This window comes from Durio zibethinus, chromosome 20 (assembly GCF_047325235.1).
Source record: "Durio zibethinus cultivar Kanyao isolate XHJ-2024 chromosome 20, ASM4732523v1, whole genome shotgun sequence".
NCBI lineage: Eukaryota > Viridiplantae > Streptophyta > Magnoliopsida > Malvales > Malvaceae > Durio > Durio zibethinus.
This window is the reverse complement of record NC_143181.1, coordinates 557946-571776: the sequence shown is the minus strand read 5'-3', so window position 1 is coordinate 571776 and position 13831 is coordinate 557946. Positions and strand designations below refer to the sequence as shown.

Here is a 13831-nt window from a genome sequence, read left to right as displayed (position 1 = left end):
TGCTGTTCTCTCCCAACTCCAGGAAACTAGTACTGGGATAATATATATAAACTGATCAGCAGTTGATGAAGTTGAGTTAGTAGATTCATTTCGGAAGGAACGGAATGTAGACGTCCTCATTCTTCTAACCATCATCATCATAAAATGTTTGGTCCTGCTTTTTGGGCTCTCAAATCTCAATCTTCTTCGACTCGTTTACACTACTTCCCCTTTTCCTTTCCCCTAAATATGCTATGTGGATTGTAATGCAACCCCACTTGAAGTTATCAATATATATTTTGCTCAAGTCCAACAGATATGATCAGTCACGCTTCTTTGTGCGCGTGGGCCAGTTGCTTAACGGTTAGCAGGGACTCGGCCAGACTTAGCCTTAGCCTTAGCCTTAGAGGCAATGATTATCGGTTAAGGGTATCAAGGTAATTTGGTAGGTGGAAATGGATAGAGGTGGGGTTCTAACGACCCTAAGCTTTTTCAACTGCAACGGGAGTGAGTCATGGCATCAGTTAGAATTCTACAGATATGGAACCCTGATTATCATAGAATCTGCTCAAAATGCACTGCTGCAAATCAAACGCAAAACACAAAGCAACTTGTTTTATCAATACCCATTTCGAGAAGGTGTGCAATATTAGTCTCTTCAGTGCCTTTCAGTCTCATTTCCCTGCCCCATTTCTCAGAGGCTAGAGAGAGACGCAACAAGAAGACCATCCCCATTGAAGACTATCTCTCTACCCGTTAGTTGCTCCAATATTCCTTCTCCTTTAGCTTCTCATCGTTTATGCAATTTATGCATGTGTTGTGGGTGTCGAATTCTTTTGCTTTCTTCAACATATCTCATTTTTGCCATAATCTGGTAGCATATTATTGTTACCAATAATTTCTGGTATCAAAATTTTTTCAGTACTAATTTCAGTCAATAAATATCAGGCATGATTATGTAAATTTGGCCTATTGCTAATGCTGCACAACTGGTAAGAAGAGACATTGAAACTTGGTCTTGATGAGCATTTGAAAATAACTGTCCGTTTGCTTTATTTTGTTGAATCAAACAGCTGAGGGATTGAAATACTACGATGTTGTCGAAGGGAAGGGTCCAATGGCAGAAAGAGGATCAACTGTAAAGGTCTATTTGTAAATGAATACGTTCTATTCCATTTCATGGATTCATATTTACCCTCTTCACTGGCTTTTTGTCTGCTTTCAGGTGCACTTTGACTGCATATATCGTGGAATTACAGTTGTTTCAAGTCGAGAGTCTAAACTTTTAGCTGGGAATCGTATAATTGCCCAGGTTATATCTTGTTATAAAACATGTGTTTTGGAGCAGGGGTAGCCCTAAGGACTAGTTTTCTTTCTCCAATCAAAACAAGTAGCATTTTGTCCCAGAAATGTCAAGAATTCCTAACGAAAATATGATATTCTAACACTCATTGTGTCATCTTTTAATCAGCCATATGAATTCAAGGTTGGAACTACTCCAGGGAAAGAAAGGAAACGAGAGTTTGTAGACAACCCAAATGGTTTGTTTTCTGCACAAGCTGCACCAAAACCCCCACCAGCTATGTACTCAGTAACAGAAGGAATGAAAGTGGGAGGAAAGGTTAATTAATGCATCCTCCTTTTCTCCTTATTCGTTTGGCTTTATAACTTCTCTAATCTCCACTCCCGTTGGAACCTTTCCTTCTTTTCGTCTTATCATCCCAGTCTTTATTCATTTCTGCAAGCCTCCTGTTGATCTTCTGGTTTTTCTTTCCAGAGGACTGTCATTGTTCCTCCAGAGGCTGGCTATGGCCAGAAAGGAATGAATGAGATCCCGGTAAGGTCCTTCATCTGTATCTTAACATATGTAGCTTCCTCAGTGGCTGTCGTTATTGGTGAAGCTATAGCATTTCTATATCCATGATTGACGGATTTCTATTCTTAATTTGGGATTACTGTGTCTTCAAATATGATAGTTTTAGACGATAATAAAAAAGGAAAAAAAAAACTTTAACACTAGAGTAGTTAAAAAAAAAAAAAGCAGATTGTTGTGAATCCTGCCTTATTCAGCAGTATATATATTTTCCTTTAGCTAACAAAACCTATGTCCTCATTTGAGTCATTCAATATCTTCTGTCTGCAGGCAGGAGCCTCATTCGAGCTAAATATTGAGCTTTTGCAAGTGATGCCACCCGAAGAAAAGTAAAGCCTACTCTGCATTGATCAATATATCGTGGCAAACCGCAAATTCACTAGTACATTCTTTTGAAAATAGCACCTGAGGAGCGGGGCAGTGAAAGTGGCCTTCAACATTCCAGTTGCTCCACTCTTGGTCTCTCGCCGTCTGAACTGAGATTGTCCTTGTAATTTACATTCCCTATATATCTTAAACAAGGTTTTGCTTTGCTTTGCTTTGGGTATAGACTATACACCTGTTTATTTTGATGCCCTCTCAGGACGTTAATATAAATCCTATGTCAAATATCAACGAAGAAGAGCGTAAAAAAAAACAAAAAAACCAAAAACAGTGACCCAGTAGTGACTAGAAAGCTGACTTAAAAATGGTTAACTGGGAGCCCAATCATCCCGGCTAGAGAGATGGATCGAGGTTCTGAGAGCATGGCTGTTAATAAGTTATGCTAATTGATTTCAGCAAACCAATATTGTACGGACCAATGGCCTAAGTTCGGTACTTAAATAGCTAGACTTTTTAATTTCAGTAATTTGGGCAGAGAATTAAGTATTCAATCTAGAACTGTGTGTAAAAAGCCTTACAGATTGAGGAAGAAGAAAAAAACGATTAACATAAAACAAAACAAGAAGGGTAAACTCATCTATAAATCCTTGAACAAAATTCTGACCCAGCATTACCATTGCAAGGCCATTAAAGTGGGAGCTGAAGTCTACAGTTTGGACCAAACTATTATGCCTACTTTATATTTCATCAATGAAGTCAAGAAGATCATCGACTTCCAGCCTCAAAGCTATAAGTTTCTGTCGCTGCAAAGCCACCCGATTCTCAATATCCCGGGCCCCAGACTTCTTCTCATAGCCGTCAACCACTGTAGAGTGCTTCACCATCACCTTTTCTTGCAATTCTCTCTCCTTAGCCACCAGCTCCTCCACCTATACAGACATCAAAAAGAAATCACTAATAGTAACAGTCTCTAAAATGCAAAATAAAAATTGACATAGTATAAATGCTACTGACATTCAGCGCAAACAGAATATTTCAGTCATGCACAGTCAAGTTACAATAAAAATACGGTTACATATCAAGGCTTAACAAACTTTATCAAAATAAGATGTTGCAACAAGTGACAAATCTAAAAGACAACAAAACCATATCAAATTGATCCAGAAAATGTTGAGCATTTAACACAAATAAGTAGAAGACAGGTGAACCTTGGGGAATACTTGAGCAGCTGATGGAGAAGATTGCAAAATGGTCAGCAAGGGTTTCAATTCTTTTGACAGCTCTTTTAACAAACCATCAGCTGCTTTTCGAGTAGCTTTACAAGTTTGAATGTCCCCCGTCCTAGAAAGATCACGTAGTGATGCTTCCAGCTTATCGTGTGTTGTCAAGCATTGATTGGCTTATGACATTCTGAACCTGCTGAATCGCTGCCTGAACCTGAAATTAAGGAAAGCAAAGTCTATAACCAATGCACTTGTACATGATGAGGGGTGAGCCAAGTAAATGGCATAGTAACATCCTACTAACCTCTTCCCACTTCTGTGTAGCCAAATAAGAAGCAGAAGTCTTGGAGATTGATATGTCAGCATGCATATAAACAATGCAAGCAACAAAAAGGAAAAAAAATCCTGAAATTAACATCAGCGGCTCTCTAAGCATTGATAGTTTGTTGAACTTGTAATAGACCTGAAAGGTAAACAAACAACAAACCGTTAAAGTACATAACCCTGTAAATATAGGGTTTCGATATATCCTAATATCCAATTTTCTACTTTTGGAGGTACCAGAGTAGAGGCCTTACACTAATATGCTAGAACCAGTGTGCATGACATTCAGGTTGAAAATAGACAAAGAAAGAATACCTGAAAATATTGATTGTGCTCCGGCACAACATTAGTCTTTTCCAGCACAACTAGTGGTCTACCATCAATATCCAAGTGTGAGATTTTGGTCTGTCTGCAACCATAAGCACATTATATATAAAAGACCACAGCTTTCAGATTCAAAATTCAATACAAACAGGACCCTATATTATAAAACATATGGTCAAATAGAAATAGAAATCTTAAGCCTTCTAATACCTCTTGCCGCTGCTTCACTGGAAATGTAGCTGCTAAATATGTCTCACTAGAACCCTCAAGCAACACAACCTATAAATCAAATCAAAGTACTGGGTCAAGGTAAGGCTGCAAGGAAAACAACTTTCTTGTATTCACCAGACTGCAATTTCTATATCACACAGCACATATCTTAATTCTAAATATCATAATAATACAGCAGCATAAGTGCCCCCTTTGAGTACTTAGTGGAAGACATGTTTTAGGCAAGATTGTGAAGGAAACTCCCCATCATTCTGAGGCCTAGAAAAAGATATTTAAAACAGAGTAATGACGTATTACCAACCTTCACAATGAGAGTATCAATAACCAACTCAACCATCGGGCTACTAAAAGTGATGTTAAGAAAGCGTTTCCCCTCTGATTCATACAAAAAGTCCTGAAGTGGCAAGCCATATCCAATGGTAAAAGCAGTTCTCCAGCCACCAAACATGGGGTACCTTGGTTCAATCAATAGTTCTGTCTGCAAAGACAAATAGCACTTCAATAAGAATAAAATATCAAATGATAGATACTCTTTAAATCCTAATCTGCAAGACAAACTTTTTGGAGTCACCCCACAGATGAGATGTTGATATATTGCCAATTTCATCCCTGTAATAAACAGAATGCGCCATTGGTGGCAAATTTGCAACAAGATACCTAATGGCTGATGCGCCTCGAATATTTGGTCTGGCCTGGAAATCAAGCCTGTAGCGTCAAGGTAATAAGTCAGAAACAAACTTCCAACCAGGTGTGTCACTCAACATAATCCATAAAGAGGAAAAGATTTTAAGTAATCTAGAAAATTCACCCTTGCTTTGGGTACCACCATGGATGAGCCTGTAATGCTCGGTGACCTGCACATTGCCCCAATGGGAAATTTCTATCTCTCTCACCAATTCCAGAGCAACAGCAAAGGGTTGATTGCTTTCAAAATGAACTACTATGGGTGAGTGCGAGAATGCAGGTAGATTCTCATAAGGACCATATTTGATTTCTGAACCATGAATCTTTGTATTCTCCAGTTTTGTATAGGATTCAGTTCTAGAATCAGGCAATTTAACAGTTAGAGACTGGACCTTGACAGCATAAGGAGATAGATAGTATGCGCTTTCCTGGTATACTACAAGCTGAATATCAGCCTGAGTGATTTGCTCAGGAATGAGTCGCAAGGCATGGGTAAATACAACCAAGACATCGAAAGTGAAGCTATCACCCTCAGCTAATCCCTTAGGCAATGATACTGAATAGAATGTTAAAGCAGGAGGCATGTCTTTTGGGTTGGTGGCCTGAACAGGGAGAGCAGCAACAGAGTTTTTGATTTTCCCTTTCCCTTCATGTGGGGTAGCTATCAAATATGCCATATTTTTGGCTTGAAGATCAGGAAAAGCCAGCAAAACCTCGGACACCGTCTCAGGACCTGCATTCTCCACCTAGAAACAATACAACAGCACATGTGCGAGAAGCAGAATTCAAGAACAAAAAAGGAGTTCCATTGAAGAATATAATAAAAAAGAGAGTGAAAAGAAAAGTGAGTATTACTGAAGCACCTTTAAAGTTGAAGAAATCCGAACAATGTGTGACGTCAAATGAATCTGCACCACCAAAGGAAACACCGATAGCATAAATATTACAGCTTGCAGCGAGGAAAGAGATACAGCTATCGTAGCATTTCAGAAATGAACTTTCAGATGAATAAAATCTTCAGAAACAGGAAGCAGTGAATGAATCAGAAACAAACTCACAAGTAGTAGTAATAATAATAATAATAATAATATAAACCATAGAAGCCTTGAAATAGAATAAAGGGAAATGAAAATTGAATTGAGAAGATGGAAACTTACGCGTCTATCGACTTTGGAGAGGACCAGATCGGAGAATGCCGGTGATACCAAAATTGCGATTGTAAACACAAGTAAACCAAACCTCGAACTGTCCATTTTCGCAGAATGTGTAGGTCAGCAGAAGCACTTGGTGACTTCACACCTGATTGACTTTCCTTCTGTCGGTCTCCCTCTCTGTGTCTAGGGAGGGAGGGAGGGAGGTTTGGTATTTTGGAGTCTTTTTTCTATACCATTGCTGTTTGCTGGGCCAAGCACTCCTTATAGAACTGGATTTAGGATTAGCCCACCAAAGGGAACATTACGTTAGCCCACAATCATTGCTCTATTCTTTTTAAGAAAAGAATCTAGGGCTTATAAATCAATCGGTTCGGGTTTATCCTCTGTGATATTTTGGTTGGACAAAGGCAGAGTCGCGGAGACTAGAATCTAGATAGATCATACAACTAGAAAGCAAGAAAAAAAAAAAAAAAAGGAAATGGAGACTTCTCTGAGATACAGTGAAGATTCCAAAGCTCTAAGAATCCACGCCAAGGAGAAGTTCCCCATCGATTCCAAAACTCATTTGCAGGTATGCTTCTCAAAGCTTTTCTACTTTTCTACTTTGATTGCTCTTTCAATTTCTCTCCGTCTTTCTAACTTCTATTCCTGAGGTATGCGGGATTTTATTACTAGACTTAGATGATTCAAGTTTTAAACTTCACTGTTCATCCGGCTTTTTATGGATCATTTCTTTGACTTCTGTTCCATGTAATGCCTTATTGCGTCACAAAGTGCTAGACTTGCTGCATTTTCTGTAGAATAAATCCGTGACACAGCGTACAAAATTTCACCGCTTTTCACAGTTCAATTTTGAGATTTGAGTTGCATGCAAGATATTCCAGATACCCTAATAAGAACTTTTAAGCCAATTCATGCTTTTCTCATTATTACGGGAGAATTCTACATCTTGAATCCATTTTATTTTAGCGAGCTTTGTATCGTAATTGTTAATTTTCTTGCGTCTTCCATATCTATATACAGGTTCAAGGCGAGCTAGACACCAGAACTGGAACCCCGACTAACTTTTGTGCATTGATAAGGCGCTTCTATCCTGATGTATGTTGTCCTCAATAGTTATGCTCTTGTTTCAAGAACACTCTCTTGCAAACTTCAGCTTTTCTTTTCCAACTTATTAACATGGCTGATCATTTTCTGTAGTTACTTACAAGCCTTGGTGTAGGATTGCGCTATGATAAGCGTGATAAGGTGCGGTACACCGTGCGAGGGAAAAAGTCTTTTCTTGTAACCAACAATGGATTGGTAAATTTTGTTGTCAAGGGAAGATATGATGTTGACCAAGAATTCAAGGGGGTTGGTGCTACCTTTAATTTTTCACCAGTGTTTCTTTTTAAATGTGTTTGATATTTGAAGAATGATTCAGCTATTATTTGGTTCGTGTGATTCGTTTTTCCTCAAAAAGTCACTTTAGTATCATGCTCATTAGTACATTTTACATACTTATTTTTTGTTTTTGATTGGAATAGTCCCATCAAGCTTCCTTTAAGGAGAAAACTGTAGTTATTTATATATAGTTCTAGCTTTCCTTTGCTAATAGCAACTATGATGACAGGGGGAGTCAGAAGGAGCTGCTGAATTTACTTTTAGCATATTCAATTTCCAGAGAGACCAAGATGTTAGACTCAAACTTGGCTATGAAGTATTTGAGCAGGTAATTCCTTTTTATGAATGGTATTTGAAGATTGATCTTTGGGAAGGAAATGCATAAATCTTGGTTCTTTCTATTCTTTCTTTTTGTTTAGTGTTGCCTATCATCTATCTTGATCAATTTCATTATGAGTTAGTATTTAATACACTATCAGTGTAAAATTTTAATTACACAAGCAGGGTTAAGAATGTGACACATGTCTCATTTTTTTTAATTAGATTTTTTATTTTTTTAAATATGCCTAAAGGATATGTGTCATCCTCGTAACCCAACTTGTGTAATTAAAATTTTACACTTACAATGTATCAAATACTAACTCCTTGATCATTATTTAAAATTGGGCATGTTTCAGTTTGTTTTTGAGAGAGCCTTAAGAATTCACTAGTCTTACTTCTGGGATTTGGATTGCAGTTTTATTTTCAAGTCATGTTTGCAACATCTTAGTATCGGGCCCAAATGCAACCTTTTAGAGCACTTGGAATCATAGTAAATTGTGTAATCCATTAATCTTTTAATTCTCTAAGATTAACATTTTTTAATTTGATAAACATGCAAATTTTTTTTTGACAATTTGTCTGCCACCAAAATTACTAATTTTGACGGGGAATGCACTCAAATTCAGTACGAGTAACTAGAGCTTTTGAGGCAATTTTTTTTTCAGTACTCTTAATGCTGTCCTCCTAGTAATCTGTGCTTTATATCTTTTCTTCATGTTAACTTCTAAAATTCCTTCATTTACCCTCTTTTTCTTTTTGTCTTGGTGAAAATTCCTCTTTCAGGTTCCATATCTGCAGATTAGGGAAAATAATTGGACCCTTAATGCTGACATGAATGGTCGATGGAACATAAGATTCGATTTGTGAGGATGCACAAGATTGACCTCATTTGGTGGTAGGTTATGAAAGTGCAAAAAACATGTAAAATGTTTTATTTCATTTCTGAAGCGCAGACGGCTGTGTTGAGCTGATTGGTAAAAACCCAATGTCATGGGTCGTTAACGATTTTCTTCCTTTATGGGTTTCTTTTTTTGTCTTCCAGTCAAATCTTTCTGCCTTGCCAAGGTGATTGAATGGGTTTAGAATTTGACAGCACAGGGAAGGTTCCAAAATGACAACCAGATTTGAGTCTCGATACATTTGACTAAAATTCAAAGTAGGGGAATAGATGTTGCAAATTATATGTCCGGGAAGATGGACCAACCTTTTTGTTTAGGAATATGCAAGCAAAAAATTAATACGTGGATGAGGGTAGGGGATGAACGTCAGGTTCAATTGCAAGGAACTGAATAATTGAAGTATCAAACGCAATTAGTATCTATAAACTATGTATATAAAAGGTAGTTAGAGATGATTAGTGGTAAGACAATAAGCCAAGAAGTTCCACTAAGATTGGGCTGGTTGGGTCAAAGAAGGGACGCATTGAAAAGGTAGCGTATCGTGAAGAAAGAGCAGGAGTAAAAAGGGGTAATAACTGGAGACATTCCTCGTGTTTTGAACTGGTGACCGCTAGATGCTGATGATGACTCACGAGTATAATTCCAGTCTGGACTGAAGAAGCCTCAGTCATTCATTCGTTCGTTCCCTCAAGCTCATAAGGTCATGGACACAAATGTGTCTGCGTCTGCCCGATGGAGAAATGCTTCATATATCATTTTACCCAGAATGAGATGATTCAAAACTTTCTTCTACTCCCTACCTAGAGTGCCACGTCTCGACTGACACCCATCCACGTGCAAAACAGTATCTTCAAAAAAAAATTTGATTGGTCAATGAAGGTGAATATCTACATTGTTTCAAAACTGAAAGCATCATTTTCATTTGTATATATATTATTGTGTTGAAAACAAATTTTCTTTTTTTGTTTTTTTTTGTTTTTTTGAACAATTAATGTAAGTGTATACTATCCATAATGGAAGGTCGAGTCCATTTTGTATAAATAAAAACTTGGATGAATTAATTTTCAATCAAATAAATAAAAAACCGGCCAGAAAAACTGACTTTTCAGGGTAATTCCTGAAATCATTTGTCTTTTTGTGTCCCTTGATTCTGTGCTTATTTACCATCGCTCACTAAAAGCCAAATTATTTAGACGATCAAAACAATCGAATATCGAAACGTACTGCTTTTTCACTCTATTAATGATTATCCTTTTTAACTTCTCGCCATCCCTGGATTAATTCAGGGGCCAGAAAATTTTTTAGAAAGAACAAGAAATACTACATTCTAATGCTTTCCAGCCATGCATGCAAGTAGCAAATTTTTATATACACACACATACTGAATACAAATATTATAATATATATATATATATATATAGATATGAAGCTACTACATTTTTATATGAGTACCAAATATAGGGGTCATTCATTGAAAATGAACAGAAAAGGTGGGGTTATAACAATAAATTTAGTGCTAGTAGTAATTAACGTATAAATTAAATAAAATTGAACCCACAAGATTTACTATAAAACCCCACCTAATATCATTACATAGACGGTAACGTTACAACTAACTACAGACAAGACAAACACACACTTGATCCACACTCACTAGGAACACACAACTCACTTCTCTCTCTCTTCACATGACTCGTCCTTTCAGGCTACTAGGCGCCGCCAACTCCTCGGCCACTAGCCAGTCGCCGCCTGAACAAGCGGCAAACGTCGACTCCGACTTCGTCGTAATCCTTGCAGCTCTCCTTTGCGCCCTTATCTGCGTGCTCGGTCTCATCGCTGTCGCACGCTGCGCCTGGCTTCGCCGCCTCTCCGGTGGCTCTGCCTCCGACCCCTCAACTTATTCCCGTCCTACGCCTGGTGCAAACAAAGGCCTCAAGAAGAAGATCCTCAAGTCCCTTCCCAAGGCCACGTTCTCAGCTGATTTCTCCGCGAAATTCTCCGATTGCGCAATTTGCCTGACGGAGTTCGTGGTAGGGGATGAAATCCGATTGCTGCCGCAGTGCGGTCATGGCTTCCACGTCTCCTGCATCGACACGTGGCTGGGGTCCCATTCTTCCTGCCCTTCCTGCCGTCAGATTTTAGTGGTTGCCAGGTGCCAAAAGTGTGGGGGTTTGCCCGGCCCGGCGGCTTCAACTTCTGGAACTGAGACTGAGGCCAGATTGAAGGAGCGTGAAGATGGTGTCAATAGGTTCTTAACCTAGCCAGCGTCTCTGTCTCAGGGTTCCTCAATATTTTCTTTCTTTTCAAAGTTAATTGTTATATATGTTGGGTTAGATTTAATTAGCTAATTACCTCCTGAATTATTACCACTACCAGCATTTAGGTTTGGATTTATTCGAATTTCTTTGCCGTAATACTTGATTTGATTTATGTAGAGTTAAAGCTTATAAGAACAATGATTATATTTCCCCATACACAAACAAAAAGAAGAATGGTTCAAGAATGAAAATTGAGCACCCTTTTTTTGTGTTCCTTTTCATTTGTCATGTCAATATTAATTTTCTGGAACTAAAAACCCAGATGCCAACACCTGAATCATAGCCATGATCATCAACAGATTGCATATTAGTAATTCATAGATACTGTCTGAGCTGATCCAAGCTATTTTCTGAACTTAATGTATGCCCTGATGGTGATATGCTTTACCTTTTTGTTCTTCTCGGACTTTTGGTCTGGTTCTTCACTTTTTTTTTTCTATGGTGAAAGTTTGATTCTACACTTTTAGCAAAAGAAAATGACTAAATTCAGTTCATGAATTTCTTTTGCTGTGATCCTTTCAGGTTAAAGTGTTTTTTTTTTTTTTTTCATGCTCATGCTTTTTTATTGGTTATGTCCATCTAAAATTATGGATGGGACTGGGGCTGGAATTGGTTTTCGGTTCGAAATTTTACATGTATTAGCATAAAGAAAATAAATAAAAAAGTAAAATGGGCCATGGAATTGGTGAAAAAGAAAAGAGACCGTTCAAAATGACAGGAAGGGAGGTCCACTTAAAGTGATGAAGAGGAGAAGAGAATCTAAAGGGAACACCAGTGAAACATGAGTAGCGTTTCGTTTCACTTTCAGCAGCACCTCTGGCGGTGAGAGAGGACGATCCAATCTGAAAGGAAAAGATTTATATATATATATATATATATATATGTATATATTATCTTCTGTAAAATTTTGATTTTTGGCGTACGCTGATAACAGTCGATTAATCTCTTTTGGTTTTATTCACCACTACTTTTATTATACTCCCTGATTAGCTATAAAAATTGTGTTCCTCAATGTCAAAGAAGTGGTTTTTGCCTTTGGGGTTTTTTTGTTCGGTGGACGTGGATGTGGGTGTCGAGGTTCTTATTCCACAAGCACGAAACTTTTTGATTAAAATTGAATAATATTTTAAAATTTAATAAATTTGATTTAAAAAAAAAAAAAAAAGAATTACACTAATAGATGAATCCCTGTTACATATGTACACACCGAAAGGTGACATTGGATTCGAAAAAATTCATAAATTTTTTTTTTCAAATTTTGATAGTAAGTATTTGATTGATTAGAATAATCTCATTATTAAAGAAAGTGACAAATTTTTAAAAGTAATCTAAGTCTCAGAATCAAAAATACATTTTTTCTTGTAATATTTTAGGATTTCAAAAAAAAATTATCTTATTTTAAAATTTAATCTGAATAAAAAATTATGAAACAATTGTTACTTTTTTGAAAAGTACGTCTAAAATTAACTAGAACTCAATTATAGGTTTTTATATAAAAAAATTTATATATTTTTATATTACAATTAAGGCATTTGACATTAAAAAATGTCTTAAATAATTTTTTTTTTATTTTTATAAATGGATCATTTAAGGTGTTTATAAACAAAAAATACTTTAAATAATCATTTTATATTTTAAGATTTAAGATTAATATTTTTATAAAAAGATTATTTAAGGCTTTTGTAAAGAAACACCTTAAATAATCTTTTTGTATTTTAAAAGATAATTATTAAATGGTCTATAATATAAAAAATAAAAAAATCATTTAAGGATTTTTATACAAAAAATACCTTAAATAATTATTTTATATACACAAAAAAAATTATTTAAGACGTTTTTTTACAGAAATATCTTAAATGATCCTTTTATAAATAATTAAAGAACATTTTTTAATTTTTTTTCATAATATAAAAAAGTGGCAAATGCATTAATAGATTTTTTTTAACAATTTTTTAATCAATTTTTGTTATTAAAAAAAGTGCTCAAATGCCTATATTTTATAAATAAAAACAACAATCAAATAAAATATTTATCTTCTTTTATTATTTTAGACATCATTTATCATTTGGATATTTACTATTAATAAAACAAAATAAAAAATTATCATCATATATGTCAAAATGATTATGATAATTATATAAGAATTTTGATTATGATAATTATATAAGAATTAATGTATGTGAATTCTTTCAAGCAAACAAATGAATATGAACACGAAATACTTTAAAAATAAAAAAAAAAAATTTAGGATCATATTTTCTCTTGAAATATAATATTTTGCAATCCAAACATCCCAAATCTAAAAAACACCTAAATCATCGGCATTCCTCCTGTTTAACAACTTGGGTTGGATAAAATATTTTAGAATAGAATTTTGTGTTTCATTTCAGCACTTTCTACTTAGTTAGCAATAGGCCAAACCATGCTTTTTTATTGTACTGCATGTCTAAGCTATGCTACATATATATATAATCCAGTAAGATATTAAATTTAAGTTTTATGTGAAGTGGAAAGCCAACTTCCCAGGTCCATTGAGTGCAAGAAATAAACAAAAAAGGAAAGCATTGCTTATTAAATTCCATGATTTAGGGAGAGGGAAGCTTTTGTTTACATCATCATCATTACAAGAGTATGTACTCATTTAGCAACTTGTAATTTACATTTCAAAATGTAAATTAAGACGGGGATGCATAAAGGTTGAATTTATCACACGGACTAGCTCTTATTATTATTGTTATTATTATTATTATTATTATTATTATTATATATATAAACGTAATGTGTAATCAACTAA

The 13831-nt window shown here is 35.7% G+C and overlaps 4 protein-coding genes across 6 annotated transcripts; 3 read left to right on the top strand and 1 right to left on the bottom strand.

The window, feature by feature from the left end:
- The first annotated feature begins 326 nt into the window (after positions 1 to 326).
- LOC111315226 (FKBP-like peptidyl-prolyl cis-trans isomerase family protein) lies at positions 327 to 2428 on the top strand. Of its 3 annotated transcripts, none has more exons than XM_089749047.1 (6): positions 327 to 734; positions 1053 to 1117; positions 1205 to 1291; positions 1451 to 1600; positions 1757 to 1816; positions 2123 to 2428. In XM_089749047.1, the coding sequence occupies exons 1-6, from the start codon at positions 494 to 496 to the stop codon at positions 2183 to 2185; spliced, it is 666 nt and encodes a 221-aa protein (XP_089605173.1). In that variant the 5' UTR covers positions 327 to 493; the 3' UTR covers positions 2186 to 2428. The 3 variants fall into 3 exon arrangements, with proteins under 3 accessions (XP_089605173.1, XP_022772543.1, XP_089605174.1); XM_022916808.2 differs by having other exon boundaries at positions 421 to 734; positions 1053 to 1123; XM_089749048.1 differs by lacking the exon at positions 1205 to 1291 and having other exon boundaries at positions 432 to 734; positions 1053 to 1123.
- Positions 2429 to 2686: 258 nt separating this feature from the next.
- On the bottom strand, positions 2687 to 6370 carry LOC111315228 (dolichyl-diphosphooligosaccharide--protein glycosyltransferase subunit 1A-like). The gene is given in 11 exon segments (XM_022916811.2): positions 2687 to 3105; positions 3385 to 3573; positions 3575 to 3613; positions 3704 to 3862; positions 4039 to 4128; positions 4258 to 4326; positions 4580 to 4756; positions 4833 to 4986; positions 5077 to 5708; positions 5826 to 5870; positions 6120 to 6370. Coding segments are annotated over 11 exon segments (1842 nt in total). The 5' UTR covers positions 6216 to 6370; the 3' UTR covers positions 2687 to 2913.
- A 114-nt stretch (positions 6371 to 6484) lies between these two features.
- LOC111315227 (outer envelope pore 21B-like protein) lies at positions 6485 to 8861 on the top strand. Its single transcript, XM_022916809.2, has 5 exons — positions 6485 to 6687; positions 7140 to 7214; positions 7317 to 7469; positions 7729 to 7827; positions 8604 to 8861. Exons 1-5 carry the CDS (start codon positions 6595 to 6597, stop codon positions 8685 to 8687), a joined length of 504 nt encoding a protein of 167 aa, XP_022772544.1. The 5' UTR covers positions 6485 to 6594; the 3' UTR covers positions 8688 to 8861.
- Positions 8862 to 10191: 1330 nt separating this feature from the next.
- ATL8 (RING/U-box superfamily protein) lies at positions 10192 to 11237 on the top strand. Its single transcript, XM_022916373.2, has one exon. The coding sequence runs from the start codon at positions 10408 to 10410 to the stop codon at positions 10978 to 10980; it is 573 nt and encodes a 190-aa protein (XP_022772108.1). The 5' UTR covers positions 10192 to 10407; the 3' UTR covers positions 10981 to 11237.
- Positions 11238 to 13831: the final 2594 nt, after the last annotated feature.

Bases quoted from the DNA above. Each gene is read 5' to 3' on its own strand.
- LOC111315226 (XM_022916808.2), top strand. From the start codon at position 494: ATGGCATCAGTTAGAATTCTACAGATATGGAACCCTGATTATCATAGA. The intron at 1,124-1,204 runs GTCTATTTGTAA...GTCTGCTTTCAG, and splicing joins AAAGAGGATCAACTGTAAAG to GTGCACTTTGACTGCATATA. The intron at 1,817-2,122 runs GTAAGGTCCTTC...TTCTGTCTGCAG, and splicing joins AAGGAATGAATGAGATCCCG to GCAGGAGCCTCATTCGAGCT.
- LOC111315227 (XM_022916809.2), top strand. From the start codon at position 6,595: ATGGAGACTTCTCTGAGATACAGTGAAGATTCCAAAGCTCTAAGAATC. The intron at 6,688-7,139 runs GTATGCTTCTCA...ATCTATATACAG, and splicing joins ATTCCAAAACTCATTTGCAG to GTTCAAGGCGAGCTAGACAC. The intron at 7,215-7,316 runs GTATGTTGTCCT...CATTTTCTGTAG, and splicing joins TAAGGCGCTTCTATCCTGAT to TTACTTACAAGCCTTGGTGT.
- ATL8 (XM_022916373.2), top strand. From the start codon at position 10,408: ATGACTCGTCCTTTCAGGCTACTAGGCGCCGCCAACTCCTCGGCCACT.